We start from the raw sequence: 19084 nt of genomic DNA, 5'->3' as shown, positions 1-19084 counted from the left end.
AGTTAGCAAGTTTAATCATGCCTAGAGTAAAATCAGTAGTTAAAAACTCTCAAGTTAAAGCATGGCAGCAGCCAACCCCTGTTCACTATTCACACACTTGATACACCAACTTCTCCGTGGGATCGACCCCGAACTTGCCGCTTTACTGTTAAAGTAGTGCAAAATTGGGAGTTTACAATTTACGTTGGTAGGAAATGAGTGAGAGCGAGTTTGCATCGATCAAGTGGCAACGACATTCGCTAACTGATCCAATCGGTTCGGTTATCTTCAATATAACTTGGTCCGAATTCGCATCCCTCTCGAGGCCTTCCAAAATGGCGCCGTTGTCGGGGAAGCATGGTGTTATTTTATGTTTTTGCGTAGTGCGTAGGTGTATATAATTTTATTTTTCTCTTTTCTCATTTGTTTTTCCTATTGTTGATGAGAAGGTATCACCGCGATGGCCACTGTAATCACCCTCTTATATACAGAGGCGCTAACGCTCATTGGAGAGTCCAGGAAGCCGGCGTTGTCACCACTCATTACAGAGCAGCATTAGAAGCAGCAGCAGCTGCTAAACAGAACACACAACCACCACCACCAGAATGAACAGAAGCAGAGATGGCCCTCGCCTATAACAACTCGGGAATCGGTTCTCTACACGCTCATGACGACAGGGAGCCCACACATGCCATTGCCGCTACTCCTGGGATGCGGACCATCGTGATTAAGTGAGGAGTGTTGGCCGTTTTGTCCTACTTCTATGGTCTTTCGAAGGAGTGTCCGTACACTTTTCTGGAGGAGTTTTGCCGATACTGTGATATTCAGCCCGTGCCGGCTGGATCCACATCCGAAGATTACAGGCTCAAAGCTATTCCCTTCGTTTTGAAGGGCGAAGCGGGTGTCTGGCTGTCAAGGCTGCCAGAAGGATCCATCAGGACATGCGCTGAGTTCCGCATGATATTTCTCGATCGTTTCTTTCCAGTATCGAAGACGAGTGCCCTGAAAAGGGAGATTACAGAAGCCAGACAGGAGTACGATGAGTCCCTCGGCCAGTACTGGGACAGATTCCAAGGGCTGCTTCAAGCATGCCCTAACCACAAGCTGGGGGAGCGAGAGATCTACTCGATCTTTTATGGCGGACTCACAGTAGACAACAAGAACGACCTCAACCTCGCAGATCAAGGGGATTTCTCGAAAACCGTATTTAGCCAAGCCAAGAATATACAGAGGGTTGCACTCGACATGCTTACAAAGCAGTTATCTCAGGTTGCCATGTCACTAGGCGAACTGAGGGGAAACGAAGGGAAGATTCCGGCTACAGTGCATCCACCTATTGGGCGAGAGAATGTCAATGTGGTCGCTCTGAAATCAGAAGGGGTTTATCAAAGCTCATCTGCGAGTTTTCCAGCACCCAGACCCAGTCATAACGGAAGCTTTGAATCCAGCGCCCTTGATCAAGTCACAAAAGAAGAAGAGTCTGGCACCCGTGAATGGGTTGCTGAGAAGGGGAGGATGGTTGAAGCAGAAAATGTGACCAGTGTGATCCAACCTAGTGATCTCCCACCAAAGAAGACTGACCCAGGGGTATTTACGCTCCTAATTTCCATCAGAGGCGTTCTAACGGAGCAAGCAATGTGCGACTTAGGGGCTTCCATTAATGTTATGCCGTATTCTATGTATGAAAAGCTGGGGAAAGCAAAGCTTGTCGAAACCGATATGGTGATACAGCTGGCAAATGGGTCTTGCATCCACCCTGAGGGAGTTCTGGAAGATGAAATCGTCAAGGTGAACAAATTCATGTACCCCGCCGACTTCTTCGTCATGAAGATGACAGAACCAGGAGCGGATGAGTCTGTTGGCATACTTTTGGGAAGGCCATTTCTATCTACAGCTAACACAGTCATTGACGTTCGCCGTGGGACGATGCATCTGGGTTTTAATGGAGAACAGCTTACATTTGCCATTGATAAGGCTGCGAGAAAGCCACAGGACAGTGAGAGCATACAGTCGGTGGATACTGTTAGACCTCAGGAGCAAAAGTGTCTAGAAAAAGAACTCCTCATTAAACCGTCATCTGATTCCATTAATGATGAAAAGCTTAAGAGGGAAGCAGCTGACTGGTTCGAAGCAACAATTACTGGGGAAATGATCAAGCCATTGAAAGGGCAATTATGGATTTTTGCAAGCCGTCACGACCAGCCGAGTCAGAGGAAATTACTCAACCGGGAAGGGTCGAGAAACCACCTGACCAAGCCGCCCCATTGAGAAAAAGGCTAAAGGAGAGTCCCTTGCCTAAGGAGCAACTATTACCCTTACCTGGATCGTCAGCTACCCCCAAGAATTTGTCGAACCAGATGTATCACAAGCCAGTCAAACCAAATCTGCAAGGACTGAGAGGACAACTGATAGAAGAAATGAGGCCGGGTCAAGAGATGGTCAAGTGGAAAAAAGCAGACCTGATGGAAATGAACCCGAATCTGAGAATGCATTCCACCATGGTAGAAAAATGAGTGACACCCGACCTTGATCGACGATGCCGACTCGACCCCTCTTTGAGAAAGGAGGAGCTCATAGTGGGGCAGAAAGAGCTACTTCGCCACTGTCAACTCAAACTGATATCCAGGAAACGAAGTTCAAAATGGGCAGACACTCATACCATCATGGCAATACACACACAGGAGGCAATCACACGCCAAGGAGACCCCCTCAATTCGTTCTCCTTCGTGGAAAAGAGTCATCAGGTTGAGCCCTACAGAGACAAGACCAAAGCAGGCATAGTGGAAGAAATTCCACTGATCCTGCCCAATCTTAGCCAGTGAGCATGTAAAAGGAATGATCGGGTACTCATGGGTAGTCTGCTTGATCAAACAGCAAATTCTAAACCTATTAAACTGATCAAGTGACGTCCCAGGGGAACCCGGTCAAGTCCTTGTAGTTAGTGTAAATAGTTTTTCTTGTGTTAGTTTTTTTTTCTTAGAAATCAAAAGTCGGAGGTAGAGGAAAGAAACTGATCAAGTGGAATTATGTGAGTTTTCATCTGGATTTAACTGTCCACTTGATCAGTGCAATGTGAGTTAACCAATGGCTACAGTGACTTAAGTGATCAAAGGAGATGATGATAGGACGCATGCAGTCATTGGAGAGGTGTCAGGCGACGCCAATTGTCGCAATGAAGGGACGTCCTGGAGAGAAGGAGGAAGCGTATCAGAGAAGCTAAGCCAGTTGGCATTCTGAAAAGGCACGCCTGTACGTAAAGAGTCGCAGAGTGCGTGAACAGTTGCAGGGATCTCAACCGTCAGAGATCCCAACAGTCGTGACATCAGTATGATAGGCAGGTCTCAGAGCCGTATTTCACTTCAACCAGAAGCGACTACAGTGCATAACTTTTACTCTCCCCTTACCGCTCCAATTTCCAAACTCTCGCCTAGATCGTCCTCCCCACCAACACTCATCACCATTATCAGCAAAGATGTTGATCGAGCAAATTCCCACTCCTTCATCATCCTCCAGTGCCGGCGCCGACGGTGGCGACCGGGAAACTTCATCCCAGGATCGTCAAGAAAATTCTAACCCTTCTACTCCAACCACCGCCCCACCACAAACTAGCACCGCCACTCCACGTCCCGCGGTGGACGAAGAAACCCTACGGCGCCTCGATAAAATCCTCCGGAGTATACCCAGCGAGTTGGACGATGCAGCAGCATACGCCGAACTCAAAGCTAGACTTAGGATTTCCGGGTCTAAAGATCCTGTTTCGTCCTCTAAAACAAAGATCATTCCTAGCTCTCCTATGTCACCTTCACCATCTACCATCCAACCTTCGCCTCCATCTCTTCCCAAATACACATCTACCGTCCAACCTTCACCGACATTCACCCTTCCTAGCTCTCCTACATCACCTTCGCCTACAACCTCCCTTCCTATCTCTCCTATATCACCTTCACCCTCGTCCCCCATCCAGCCAATGCAAACCAGCGAAGATACCTCTGACAAAGAAGGTTGGGGGGATTATGGGCAGCCGTTTGCTGTTCCATCGCCAGGACGCGGTGGCGTCTGTACTTCGGTCCATAAGCCGCATTTGACTGAGGGCGGCGAAATCAACGAGGAAGAAGTGGAGGAGTTCCACCTATTTTTCGACTACGGGGAGGCTGAGAAGGAGGAGGACCTGCCACGCCGCCAGACGCGCCGTATGACAACAGACCGGCTCCTGGGGGAAGCTGAAACCCTGAAAACCCGAGGAGAGGAGGAAGCGGTGGTACAGAGGCCCCGCACCATACGACAGTTGGTTGATGAAGAGGAGTCGGAGGAGCCAGAGAACCTAGAAGCCGATGAGGAGAGAACGGCTGAAGAAGACAGCCGTCAGAAGAGAGAGAGAAAGAGGAAGGGGAAGGGAAGTGTCCTTCCTCCTCCAAAGAAAAAATGCCCCGCCTTCACGGGGGATGTAATTACCAATGATTTTGCACCCGCCTTCCCACTATCACAAAATGAGGACAGTGATTTGGAGGAACCGGAGTTGCGCTGGACCCGAGCATCCAGGAGGCGACAAGGAAGGCCTGCAACATCTCCTTCCACCACCTACTCTCCTCAGCATGTGGTGTTGACCTCAGCTCTTCTCCAACAAATGTTGAAATTCGACGATCCCAAACTGCAGGAGGAGGTTCACCAAAGGGTGACCTCCCAGAAAAAGTTGAAGGCGGGGAAGATACTGCACCTGCCATCCCTGTAGAAGGTTGAGATGAAAGAGAGGTTTTCCGCCTACATTGCCGGTATCGGATTTGAGTGGCTGCTGGAGGTCGATGAGACCCTTGTGCTGGAGGACCTGACCAAGGAGTTTTTCATATCCTTCCGATTCACCGGAAGCTCAAACCTGAATGACAGAAGTGTCTCCTTTAGGGTCTTTGACCAGGAACAGCTGATGAGCCTAAATGAATTCTCCATCCGGATGGGCCTTTACACGGAACGACAGGTGGCTGACGGGGTCTGGGTTGGGTGCGACATCGCTCTCCCTCAAAAGAAATCCGAGTTCGATCAGCAGGCCATCTGAAAGGCCATATGCAATGAGCATGCCCCTACCTTTACAGCTTCTGAATCTAGAGGGCACCGCATTGCTGATCCTGCCCTCCGCCTAGCCCAGATCTACCTAGCCTGTAATCTCCTCGGACAATGCAATATGTTGTCAATCATTACCATCTCTGGACTCTACTTTATGTGGAGTATGAGAGAGCAGAGGAAGGTGCATCTGGGATTCTGGTTGGAATATTCCATCAATCAAATCGCTACCCGCGTTGGCCGCCACCTTAACGTCTGCCACCTCCTTGGAGCATATTTGCGGAGAAACTGGATTATGGAGTGTGCCGGACGCCCCACCCTTTGCCCCAGTCCTGAACTGTTTAACCTTGATTTCTTTGTTAGAAGAACCCAGGTACTGGAGAAGACGCAAGGAGGGGGCCTCCAATTCTATGCAGCTGGCCGGCGGGAGCAACCAATAAGCCAACCCAGAAGGAGGGTAACGCTGGAGGAGACCTCAGCAGCCCTTGCCAATGAAGAAGAAGAGGACACACACCAGGCGCCCACTCCGAGGATGGAGCGAGAGGAGGCTGTGAGTGCTAACAACACATGGAAGCTCCGAGTGGAGCAAACACTGACGCAGCTGGTGGGGAATTCGAATTCTCAACTGGTCTTGTTGGCCAAGTTGTTGGGAACTACCCAAGAACAGACCCTTGCTAGGCGACCACCACCTCCCTCTCCAAGCTCTCCTCCGACCCGATGCCCGTCATCCTCCAGGCATACTTTTGCATCTCCAAGTCAACCCCACAAGAAGCCCTAAGTACAACCCCCAAAATCTCAGCTCATTTCATTTCAAACAATTCAATTTTCCTTTTGGTCTGTAAAACTGATATTTCTTTTGATTTTTCACACTTATACCTTTGTTGGGTCTAAGTGTGAGAATAGGCATGCACAAGGGTCACGAACCGCCGGTTCCGGTTCATGAATCGGCGGTTCACGGTTCAGGAAATGCTTGAACCTGAACCGGCCCGCCTACCTCCCGGCGGTTCCGGTTCAAAAAACCGCCGGTTCACCAGGCGGTTCAAAACCGCCGGTTTTTTGCCTGAACCGCCGGTTCCGGTTCATGAACTGGCGGTTCAACCGAAATTTAAAAAAATATATTTTTTATTTATAAAAATTGATTTTTATATTTAAAATCAATTTTTACAAATGAATACAAGAAATTCGTAATAGCCCATATATATTTGATGGGCTTGCGAATTTGAGAAACCATTCTTGGTTGTTTCTCTTTTATAGAGACATCCTTGAATGTTTTATGTTCCACTTTCGATGTGGGACAAACTCATTCTTGGTTGTTTCTCTTTTATAGAGACATCCTTGAATGTTTTATGTTCCACTTTCGATGTGGGACAAACTCATTCTTGGTTGTTTCTCTTTTATAGAGACATCCTTGAATGTTTTATGTTCCACTTTCAATGTGGGACAAAATCATTCTTGGTTGTTTCACTTTTATAGAGACATCCTTGAATGTTTTATGTTCCACTTTCGATGTGGGACAAACTCATTCTTGGTTGTTTATCTTTTATAGAGACATCCTTGAATGCTTTATGTTCCACTTTCTATGTGGGACAAAATCATTCTTGGTTGTTTCACTTTTATAGAGACATCCTTGAATGTTTTATGTTCCACTTTCGATGTGGGACAAACTCATTCTTGGTTGTTTCTCTTTTATAGAGACATCCTTGAATGTTTTATGTTCCATTTTCGATGTGGGACAAAATCATTCTTGGTTGTTTCTCTTTTATAGAAACATCCTTGAATGTTTTATGTTCCACTTTCGATGTGGGACAAAATCATTCTTGGTTGTTTTTTTTTATAGAGACATCCTTGAATGTTTTATGTTCCACTTTCGATGTGGGACAAAATCATTCTTGGATGTTTCTCTTTTATAGAGACTTCCTTGAATGTTTTATGTTTCACTTTTGATGTAGGACAAAATATGTTGAAGTATTTTCTTTTATAATTACAAGTTTAGAGCATTCATTCATCTTTTTCCAATGTGGGATACAAAACTTTATTTTATCTTCTATTTTTCTTCATGTTTTGTATGATATATATAAACAAAATTATTATTCAAATATATTCTTGATTGATAAAAATAATGAATTATTGAGAAATATGATTTGTATATAGAATATATTCATTTGTTTGTAAAAATTGATTTTAAATATAAAAATCAATTTTTATAAATAATTTTTTTTAAAAAATTCGGCCGAACCGCCGGTTCACGGTTCACAATTCGCCGACCCTGAACCGGCCCGTGTTAACCGGCAACCCTCCGGACGGTTCAAACCGCCGGTTCCGGTTCCGGTTCCGGTTCATGAACCGGCGGGCCCGAACTGGCGGTTAACCGCCAGGCCGGTTCGGTTTGTGCATGTCTATGTGAGAAGTATGCATGCCTGTTGTTGCTTTATTTGTTTTTTCCTGTCTATATCTGTTTTGGTTTTTGTTGCTTTTCTGTTTCGATTGGCATGTTTGATTGTTGGCACTGTCTCACACTTAGCCCAGTGTCTGGTCTAAGTGTGAGATGTTTTCCTTGTTTGTTGTTGTGCCGTTGTCTGTACCTAACCCTTTTTCCACTGCATCCAGTCCCTCGAGGACAAGTTCATATGCAGTGGGGAGGGGCGAGGGTTAGTTACAGATAAGTCATGCATGTAAAAAATTTTACCTAGTAAAAACAAACAAAAATAGGCAGTATACATGAAATTTGATAAGTGGAAGACTTGATTACTTTGTGGAAAAGTAAGAAAAAGGATTCAGTGTGCTTACATGTAAAAACTTGATTGCAAAAACTTGATCAGTTTGAACGACGCAAGTATGATGGAAACGCTCAATTCTTAACCAACTATGAAGCCTCTCTATATGTGAGTTATAAGCCAAAAGTAGAACACTTTTTACTATTTTTACAAAGAAAATTTTTACGAGAGGCTACATTTTAATATTTAGATGAAAATTGCACAAGTAGTAAGGACTAGAGGCATTAGGACTTAACCCTTTGAGCCTTTTCTTCTTTCGCTCCACGAACCCGCCTCGTCAAGAAGGGCACCCCCTAGTTAGCCAAACTGAGCCCATACACTCCTACCTATTTCTTGAAGCCTTAAAACCAAAACTTACGTTTTATATCATGTGAGGAAAGAGGTCAAAGAATTGAGGTTTTTCAAAGGAAACAAAAGGGGATAGCAATAGAAGAGTCAAAATAAAAGGGTAGCCGGGTTGATCAAGTTAAGCAATCAGGTTGATCAAGTTCAAAACAAAAAAAATGTTGAGAAAAGTTCGAGAAAAAGCGGGCAGAAAAAAGTTGTAACCTGACCCAGGAAATTGAGAGTTAGGAAATAAGCTAAAAATTTAAAAGGCTAAAGGTCGAATTTTGACCTAGTATCCAGTAGGAAAATAAATATCCCACTCCAATCCAGCGAGTTTAGTCAAATCTTTAGTCTTTTGACTCATGTGATTTTCTTTTTACAGATTAAAATTTTAATTTTTTTAAACTTAGAACCCCTAGGACCCTACCTCAATACACTACTACCCTTTAGCCCCATTACACCCAAAATAAAGACCTTAAGGAACTATCTTGTGCAGTCCGATTCGAGGTATTAAATTTGTGGCAATACCGAGAGAACAGTCCTAACATCTCTAGTGAGAAATGAGTGACTGAGTGAATTCAACAGTGGTTTAAATTGAGCAATCTTGACAAACTGACACCTTGATCAAGCAAACGCGAAAGAGAAGAACCATAAGCTACTGACAAATGAATTGACCTCGACCTCGGGTATGATTGTTGGAAATTTATTCGATCTAATGCATACATGTGAATATGTGTTTTTGTTTTAAGTCTTGTTTTTCTTTTCGTCTTCTTTTTACTTTCTTGAAATGAGCAAACCATGCCTGAAATTTGCCTTATCTTTTCATTTTTTATATATACTTGAGGACAAGTATGTTTTAAGTGTGAGCAGTTTGATAAGGCCTATTTCATGCATCGGTTTATGGGTAAAACGTATGCTACTTGATTGGTTTATCGCGCAAACCAAGTGTTAATTGTGCAGAAATACCGCTTGACCAAGGCAGCAAGGCCAAACTGATCAAGTGAGTACAAAAGGCGAAAAAGGCCGGATATCGGAGGAGTCGATCAAAGGGGGAGATCAAGCAGTAAGGAGGGGACCGCTGGCTTCTAGAAGAAGAACACGTGAGGAAATGAGCTGGATGTGGCGCACCGTTCTGTTATCAAGGATGACATTCTAGAAGGGGGCGCGTGCTTACATATGAGACGCAAGGACGAGCTGAGTCATAAATCTGTTACAGAAAAACGTCGTCATTCTACAAGGAAAGCACGTAGCTATCAATGAGTCGCTCACTCTCAGCGTGAACAAATATTCCCTGCCAAGATCGTTATCCAGCTGGAGGTCGTGCTACGCCTATAAATGGAGGATGTGCCACCACAAGGAAGAAGGGGATCCTTTACTTTCCGTCTTAGTTTAGCTTAGTTCAGTTCTCTAGCTTAGTCCAGTTTTGTAGATAGCTTAGCTTAGCTTAGATAAAGTGTTGCTTAGTTAGAGAGGGCAATTGAAGAAGCGTTGCAGAATACTTGTTATCTGTCGGCGTATTCTTAAGTTTCTCGCCGAGGATCTTCTCGGTTTATTTACTTTCTTATTTTCCGAAGTGCTAGCTTAGTTTATATTTCACGTTGTACTGTTCTAGTTTAATCAAAGTTGTTTTCGTTTTCATCCTTGCATTTACTGCTTTAGTTTCAGTTTCGTTACGATGCACTTGACCCAGTAGTTAAAGTTACCTTGATCAAGTTAGCAAGTTTAATTCTGCCTAGAGTAAAATCAGTAGTTAAAAACTCCCAAGTTAAAGCATGGCAGCAGCCAACCCCTGTTCACTATTCTCACACTTGATACACCAACTTCTCTGTGGGATCGACCCCGAACTTGCCGCTTTACTGTTAAAGTAGTGCAAAATTGGGAGTTTACAAATTACGTTGGTAGGAAACGAGTGAGAGCGAGTTTGCATCGATCAAGTGGCAATGACATTTGCTAACTGATCCAATCGGTTCGGTTATCTTCAATATAACTTGGTCCGAATTCGCGCCCTCGCACCGCGACCTCCCGCTCCCTCTGTGCCGCCTCCACCCCCACCAACTTGTTGTGGGTCCTTTTGGGTCAAATCACTATGGCCGATACATCTCGGATGACTCCCGAGTAACTTGATTCACATCACGCAATGATACGAGCTCTCCGAGCTCAATTGGGGATACCACCATCGGGCTAGTTTTCTTTAAATTTCTACAGAAGTATTTTTTAGGATTTAATTATTTAATTTTTAATTTATAGGATTTTAATTATGTAATTTTTTATAGGATTTTAATTATTTAATTTTTATTTTTTAGGATTTTAATTATGTAATTTTTAATTTTTTAGTAATTTGTATTAGTATTTCGGGTATTTTTAATACATTTTAATATTGTGGAAACGTTTTTATTTAGATTGAATAATAGAATGGTGGGACCCTTGAGCATGCTCTTGTGAAAGAGCATGGATGTGGGTGTTGTGCTCTTGCGAAAGAGCAGTGAGTAAAAAATAATAAATGTGGGTCTGGGCCCACATCCATGCTCTAAAAATTATTTTCCTTTAATAATTACGTTTAATAAGTCTTTTAAGGTTTATTATTAACTAGTAGAAAGTTTAATTACACAATTGGTTTTAAATGACCGATGGATTAACAATATTTCTAAATCTCGGTTAATTACCTAAGTTTTGTGTTGATTATTGCACTTTCAGATTTTCTAATTACTTAGTATAATATTTATACTTTAATTAATATTTTAGTGTTACTTTAGTTTTGTTACATCTTTCTTTGTGATTTAAATTATATTTTTTTCAATTAAATGAATAATGATATTTAAACCTTAGTTACACACTAAAATAGAAATGTGTCAATCTTTGTTGGAACATATTAAAAAAGGAAGTGTGTCCATCTTAGTTGGGACGGAGAGAGTACATTTCTGATTTGTAAAGTCCACATAATATTATAACTTATTATTATTATTTATTTATTGAGAATGTACAATAGTAGCATTTGAAAATTATTTGGCCCGTGCATCGCACGGGTGATGACATTAGTTTTTTTAAAACAGAAACTTTCTGTTTTATGGAAAAAAATCAATTTACAATGCTTCAATCACTTTTTCTTTCTATATCTTTTTTTACTTTACCAATCATGTATTAAACTCAAGTATAAAACACATTTCTTAACGATGGTAATCGAGATACTTGAAAAGGCGATGCATATTAGAAGCTTTTGGGAGAAGAGAATTGTATTTCTTTGTTAATCATTGATACAATCGGTTCTTCCCTATATGTAGGGAGGAATACAAATTAATTTTAGAATGTAATCAGTGTGAAATCAATCTATTCTAAGACTTTGTTTTACATATCAATTCCATATCTTCCTCCCTTAATTTCGGTCTTCTTCTTTGGTAATTGCTTCAATCTTGGCATGTTTGACACTCCCCTTCAAGTTGAGCAATGGTATCTCCGATGTTTAACTTGCTCAATATTTCTTTGAAGATCTTTGGGGAAACTGCTTTTGTCAGAATGTCTGCAAGTTGTTCTTCCGAACGGACAAACGGGAACTCCACAATTCCTCCTTCCAGTTTTTCTTTGATGAAGTGCCGATCTACTTCCACATGCTTCGTTCGGTCGTGTTGCACTGGATTTTCTGAGATGCTAATGGCGGCCTTGTTGTCGCAGAATAACTGACTTTTTCAAGTAGGTGGGAAGCCGATTTCTGTGAGCAATCTTCTTAGCCATAGGATTTCCATGAGTCCACTTTTCATTCCTCTGAACTCAGCCTCGGCGCTAGATAGAGCTACCACCTTTTGTTTCTTACTTCTCCAAGTGACCAAGTTTCCCCCGATGAAAGTGAAGTAACCGCCCGTAGATTTTCTGTCCACCTGGATGCTCGCCCAGTCAGCATCAGTGTACCCATCAATCTCTAGGTCTTCTCTTTTTGCTAGAAATACTCCATATCCTATCGTACATTTCAAATAATGCATTATTCTCAATGCGGCTTCCATGTGAGTAACTTGAGGTTGATGCATGAATTGACTCACAATACCCACAGCGTATGCAATGTCGGGTCTGGTGTGTGAGAGATAAATGAGTTTTCCGACAAGCCGTTGGTACCGTTCTCTGTCTGCGAGTTCTTCTCCTTCCACTATCTTTAAACCATGATTGGGGATCATTGGAGTGTCTGCGGGCTTGCATTCGAGGAGTCCTGTTTCGGCCAATAGGTCTAGGACGTACTTTTTCTATCTTAAGAATATCCCGTGTTTGGATCTCAACACTTTTATTCCCAAGAAATATTTCAGTGCTCCTAGATCTTTCATTTCGAACTCTTGAAACAGATTTTCCTTCAACTTCTGGATTTCCTCTATATCATCTCCTGTGATAATCATGTCATCAACGTAGATAATTAGACATGTTACCTTGTTGTTCCTCCTCTTTGTGAAGAGTGTGTGATCGGAATGGCTTTGTTGGAATCCATGCTTGAACATGGCTTGGTAAAACCTACCAAACCAGACTCGTGGAGACTGTTTCAAACCATACAGGGTTTTCGGTAATCGGCAAACTTCTCCTTTTCCGAATTCCCCTGAAAAACCTTGTGGGACTTCCATGTATACCTCCTTGTTTTCTTCTAGTTCTCCATTGAGGATTGCATTAGTCACATTGAACTGATGTAGATTCCAATCTTTGCACGCTGCTACAAATAGTAAGGTTCGTACAGTCTCCATCTTTGCCACCGGGGAGAATGTTTCCTCATAGTCCACTCCATATACTTGGGTGTATCCCTTTGCCACAAGTCTCGCCTTATATCTCTCGATTGAACCATCTTCCCTTCTTTTTATGGTGAATATCCACCGACATCCAACTGGCTTCTTTCCTGCTAGCAATGTACATTTCTCCCATGTACCATTCTTTACTAGGGCGTCTATCTCCTTCTTCATGGCTTCCCTCCAGTGCTTATGTTTACTTGTCTCCTCAAATATTTGCGGAATGTCTTCTTCTTCATATAGAGCAGTTTCGAAGGCTCAGGCCATTTCCGATAGATGACTTTGCGCAATGTTGGAGACTGCATATTTGGCCTTTCTCTCTTTCCAGTCTGGTGAGTACCTTCGAGGAGGCACTCCTCTTGTTCATCTTGGAGGTAACTCGTATGGGTCTGTTGAATCGACATTTTGTCCGTTTGTTCCACACTCCTCTCCATTACCCCTATGAATGTTAGTTATGTCCGGAGGTATATTATCAAAATCTGAACTGTTTACCTCAGGAATCGAAGGCGGGGTTGACGGCTGGTCAGTGACACTTTGTTCGACGTTTTGTATTACCGGAGGTGACAACCCGGCGGTGTTGCTAACTTCCTCATGTGGACCAACGTCTGTGACAGGACTTGGCTGTGAATCTCCCCTTGTTTGTAGTTCCCCTGGTGGCTCTCCCCCTGTTTGTATTTCCCCTGGTGGCTCTCCCCCTAGTTGGTTGTTTAGAGTATCTTGTAGCCAATCTAGGAGGTTATTATTCGGGCTATTGGCTGAAGTTTGTGTCTCCTTCTGACTACTAGATTGGGCATAGAAGTATTCCCCTTCCACAAAATCATAATTCATTGTGGTGTGTATCCTACGAGTCTTAGGGTCATAGCATCTGTAACCTTTTTGATTTTTTCCATAGCCTAGGAAAACACATTTGAGAGCTCAGGGATCAAATTTGGACCGCTCGTGTTTAGGAATGTGGACAAAGACCGAGCATCCAAAAACTTTAGGTTCTAGGGATAGAGATGGTGGGATGTCGAAGTGTTGGGAAAAAATATCTAAGGGAGTTTTGAAGTTGAGAATGCCAGTAGGTAGACGATTTAGGAGGTACATAGCGGTTGCTATAGCTTCTGGCCAAAAAGACATCGGTACTTTATATTCAATTAAGCGAGCTCGGGTAATTTCGAGTATGTACCTGTTTTTCCTTTCGGCTACCCAGTTTTGTTCTGGATTGTATGCACACGAGGTTTGATGGACTAATCCCTTACTCCTCAAAAACTCTTGCATTTTATTGTTGACAAATTCCCCCCCATTGTCTGATCTAAGGATCTGGATGGTGTGTTGAAACTGAGTTTGAATAAGATTATAGAAATCTACGAACCTATCAAACACGTCATGTTTATTTTCAAGAAATAGATTCAAGTAATGCTGGAGTAGTCATCAATAAAAAGCACAAAATAATGAAAACCTTGTCCCCCCGGGATAGGAGCGGGACCCCAAACATCCGAATGTACTAAAGCAAACGAGGATTTTACTCTCGTGTTGTTCAATTTGAAGGAGTGTCTATGGTTTTTAGCTAACACACAAGTATCACAATGAAAGGAGTTCAAGGATCTAGCTAATTTAGGAAAAAGAAGACGAAAGTATCCCGAAGATGGGTGCCCTAACCGACGATGCCAAAGCCAAGCCTGCCTGTCTGTTGGTCCGGGAGTCAGCATCATTGCAGCACTCTGTTAGGCTATCTCGTCCACATAGTAATGTCCGTCTCGCTCTGTGCCACGCCCAACTATCGTCCCCGTCTTGATATCCTGTAACATGCAGAAGCGAGGTTGCATCAGTAATTTGCAGTTCAGTTCTCTAGTCACGTGACTTATTGATAACAGTTTATGTGATAAAGACGAAACAAAAAAGACAATTCGAGAGGCATAGAGTCGGCGAGATATTGATTGTGCATGCCCCCATAACTTGTGCTAGATCCCCACTGGCAGTTTGGACATAGGATTTTTCTGATTTGTCTATGGAAACAAAATCTGAGGCTTCAAACGATATCGTGTCTGTTGCCCCACAATAAAAAATCCATTGAGGGTCTTTTGGGCCCGAAACAGATGTAGAGGAACAGGCTAAGGCATCAAAGGAGTTCCGACAGGATATGGTTGGCTGATAGTTGAATTGTTCAGAAGGTTGGGTTGCAATTGCAAAGTTTTTGCAAATGGGGGGTCAGTTTGGATTTTTTCATAAGTTTGGGGGGTGTTTTTTGTGTTTTTCTTTTGGTGGGGGTGAAACTGGGATTTTTGTGAATTCAGGGGATGGCTTTGGGATTTTCGGGAATTTTGGGGTGTAATTGGATAGATACCTTTTGGGTGGGGTTTAATTAAGAGTATTTGGGATATTTGGGGTATATTTAGGATTTGGTATTTTTGGGATTGTTGGCAATATTTAGAATTTGGGGTCGGTTCCTTAGCCGCCTCCCTCAATTCTGCCATGGGAACCCTAGCTTCACCGGGTGCCCCTTCGCCGCCGCTACCGGTGTTGCCGCCGCCACTGCTGCCGCCCGCCGGAGGATCGGTGTTGGTGGCGTGGTGATGTGCGGCGGCCGCTGTGGCTCTCCAACCTCCTCGGCCTCCGTCGTTTCGGGCTCCACTCCGGGTCTGCCTCGCCATCTTCATCTTTTGGTGAGCGAGGTTATCTGGGCTGTCGGTTGGGGAAGGGGCTAGAGCTCCATCGATGTGAGATGCTAAGCCCTTTCCTCCGATAGCCCGCTCCATCAGATTTGACCGGAAGGAGCAATTGTCTCCCTTTACCCTGGATTGTAGGTGGAATTCCCCAAACAACTCTGGTTTAGGGGAGATTCGGCTTGGTTGGTTTTGGTTTGATGGCTTCGATTGTTGGTTGTTTTGCCAATTCACAAATTCTGCAAACTGTGCAGCAAGATCTGTGTTTGAAGTCATATTGGATAGTTGGAAGTTTTCTATGGATTCGGTTTTGGTTTTGTCAAATTCTGACATCTTGGTAGGTTTTGTAGGGGTTCAAGGAAAGGTCGGGAAAGGTATGCCCGGGACGGTGATGAATCTGTTCTGAGTCCCGAACCTGCTCTGATACCATCTTAACGATGGTAATCGAGAGACTTGAAAAGGCGATGCATATTAGAAGCTTTTGGGAGAAGAGAATTGTATTTCTTTGTTAATCATTGATACAATCGGTTCTTCCCTATATGTAGGGAGGAATACAAATTAATTTTGGAATGTAATCAATTCCATATCTTCCTCCCTTAATTTGGGTCTTCTTCTTTGGTAATTGCTTCAATCTTGGCATGTTTGACAAGTAATATATAATTAAAGTAACTCATTTCACGTTATATAACTAATTCAAACAAATTTGGAATGAAGGCCGTTACTTTTTGACCCCTTTTTCTGAAGTCTTAACTACAGATATAAAGATTCTGATATATTTTTTGATCAATCTTGATAAATGGACCACAAATATTAATAAGGATATGTAGGCATTTAAAATGGCAATGGGTCTGCTAGCTGCATATAATCAATAAACTCGAGCTTTTTCGGATATTTTAAAAATTACTACATTAATTTGATGATCCACATAAATCAAGAAGCTAAACATAACGTAGAATCATCGTAACCAACACAACATGCATCGATCAGTTATCTAAATCTGAATTTAACAAACATATAATTAATGAAGACGACACACTCACGAAACTATATTAATGAAATGAAACGGCTAACGACGACGTTTTAGAAAACAGGTGAACCCATAGGCGAATTGACGACGTTCAGAATATTGCTCCAATAGTTAACCTTGTTGTCCTCGAACGCGACGCTGTCGCCTTGTCCGGAGCCATGGAGATCTCCGAAGCCATCCAAGAAGCTCAACGAATCGGGTAGGTTGGTGTAATTGGTAGGATCATGCAGCGGCATTGAATTTCCCAAAATGCCCTTGCTAGGTCCGGCGTAGTTGTTGGTGTCGTTGATCAATCCGACGACGTTTGGGATTGTGTTGTTGTCTGAGAAGTTGAGTATCGACGTTGGGGACTCAAGGTTGGCGTTGGAGACGAAGAAGGCTTCTTTTCGCTTCATCCACGTGCCTTGCCAGACTTTCAGTATATCGAGGCAAGGCGGGCGTGAAGGGGGCGGACCGCTCATCATTTGGGAGGTGAAGGAGTTGGACTTGGACTCACGGACGATACGTGCCTCAGCTTCGAGGCGGGCGCTCTCCCATTGTGTCATGTGGCTCAAGTTGGCTATCTCCTTGGGCTGGCTGCAGCCGAGGGCGTGGTTCTTGGGTTTATGAGTGGTCGGGTCGATCCCCATTTTGACAAGGCGTTTCTTTAGATGAGTGTTCCAGTAGTTCTTGATCTCGTTATCAGTCCTCTTAGGCAGGTGGCTGGCTATGGCTGACCACCTATAATATAAGTAGTAATTAAGATTAAGGAAGGAGACTCATATCAATATTATTATGCAAGAGAATAAAAACATTTTTGATTTTGTTTAATATATGTTGAGTGTCTGTACATTTGCAATAACTTCTCACACATGGACACACATTTATGTTGCTCCTCACATATAAACTATATAGGCCCTACAAACTGGCAGGGGATTAATCTGTTGTACGTAGCTTCCCCCAATTAAATTTCTTTTTATATCTTTCTTCTTTTAATTGTTTGCCAAATACTATTATGAACACTAATTCAAGATGAAAATTATGTTTAAATAACTAATCACCTATTTCCAAGAAGGGCGTGAAGCTGAATGATCGTCTGCTCTTCTTGTAAACTGAACTTCCCTCTCTTAATATCGGGTCGCAAGTAGTTGGTCCAACGCAATCTGCAGCTTTTCCCGCACCTCTGAAGCCCTATATATTAACAAACAATTTCAAATTCACGAAACAAAACAAAACAAAACAAAACAAAAAAGTTGTCTGCAACTGCAAATGCATGCATGAAATAGGTATAATACCGGCTTTTGGAGGGAGGGCGCGCCAGCTGCCATGGCCGTGGTCTTGGATATACGCTAGAAGCTTCTGATCTTCTTCGGGAGTCCACGGGCCTTTCTTCAAGCCTACCTTATCACAGCATGGGGACCTTCCCATGTTTGGTTAAAGAGAAGAGAGGGAGAGAGGTGGGGTTGAATGTTGATGGAAGCCTAGATGGATGAATGTGATGTGAGTTTTCCACTTCCTTCAATTTATACAACTATCATACAATTTAATGCTGTGTTTATAGAATTTGGTATCAACGTGTTTATTGCTACTTTTTTTGTTTACTTCCCAACCCATATTATATTTTCATTTATACCTACGTATACAAGGTTTATCGTCAATATTGTATTTAAATTATATTAACAAATAAACTTCACTCTTATGTGATGTAATGTAAACCTAAATGCAACAAATATTTATTTAACTTATTTCCTTTATTATGAGTTTATAAGAACATACTACGAAAAAGTGTGAGTTTTTTATGAGTTTATACTACAATGCCTATGTTAAATCAAAGTCTATCATAAAAACACAATTCATTAGGAGTAAAAAGTCGTCCAAAATTATTCCAACCTCGTCATATACTCCAACATTACATTAAATTTAACAATGACTTAACTTCACACAACGCAAGTGTATAATCCCGCGATAATTAAAGGTAGTTACCATCATACTGAAATACACTTCAACTTAATATTGAATTAATATTTTTATATCCTAGCATTGCATCTCATGGCAATTTCTTTACATATACTCATAATAAGGATTTCCTTAAAATACTCATAAATTACATTTAATTAGAGAGAGAAAAAAAATATACTCCATGCTACATATTTTATGTAAGCACCTTATACGAGCATCATATGTTTGGTGTTGTTTTATAAGTTTATATAATTTAATTTTAATATATTAAAAAATATTATTGATATTTTTAATTTGTGAAAAAGTAATTTAATATGTAATTCAAAGTTTTGAGGTGTCAATTGTTATCGGAAAAGAAATATGTCCATTATAAATTCAAAAATATTTTTCACCACAACATTGAATACGTACATCAACATATAATATTGAATATACATCGGCATAACGCAAATTGCATAAATCACGTCATATCTCGCGAGGATCACATCATTACCGTAATACGGTTTATTCAGTCTACATAATTACACTCGGTTGTATTTACTGTGGTTAATATTTAGTCTTAATTATGAATTAAAAAGTAGTTCGCTTTTTTAA

General features: G+C 42.2%; 2 protein-coding genes across 2 annotated transcripts; one reads left to right on the top strand and one right to left on the bottom strand.

The window, feature by feature from the left end:
• Positions 1–3451: 3451 nt before the first annotated feature.
• LOC121766957 (dextranase-like) lies at positions 3452–4708 on the top strand. The gene has a single exon (XM_042163184.1). It carries the CDS (start codon positions 3452–3454, stop codon positions 4706–4708), a length of 1257 nt encoding a protein of 418 aa, XP_042019118.1.
• An 11706-nt stretch (positions 4709–16414) lies between these two features.
• LOC121767109 (transcription factor MYB106-like) lies at positions 16415–18036 on the bottom strand. The gene is made up of 3 exons (XM_042163303.1): positions 17827–18036; positions 17593–17722; positions 16415–17272 (listed from the first exon to the last, which is right to left on the bottom strand). Exons 1-3 carry the CDS (start codon positions 17957–17959, stop codon positions 16606–16608), a joined length of 930 nt encoding a protein of 309 aa, XP_042019237.1. The 5' UTR covers positions 17960–18036; the 3' UTR covers positions 16415–16605.
• Positions 18037–19084: the final 1048 nt, after the last annotated feature.

Source organism: Salvia splendens, chromosome 15, assembly GCF_004379255.2.
Source record: "Salvia splendens isolate huo1 chromosome 15, SspV2, whole genome shotgun sequence".
NCBI classification, from domain to species: domain Eukaryota; kingdom Viridiplantae; phylum Streptophyta; class Magnoliopsida; order Lamiales; family Lamiaceae; genus Salvia; species Salvia splendens.
Note: the sequence above shows the minus strand (reverse complement) of the source record. Positions and strands in the feature narration are given on the sequence as shown.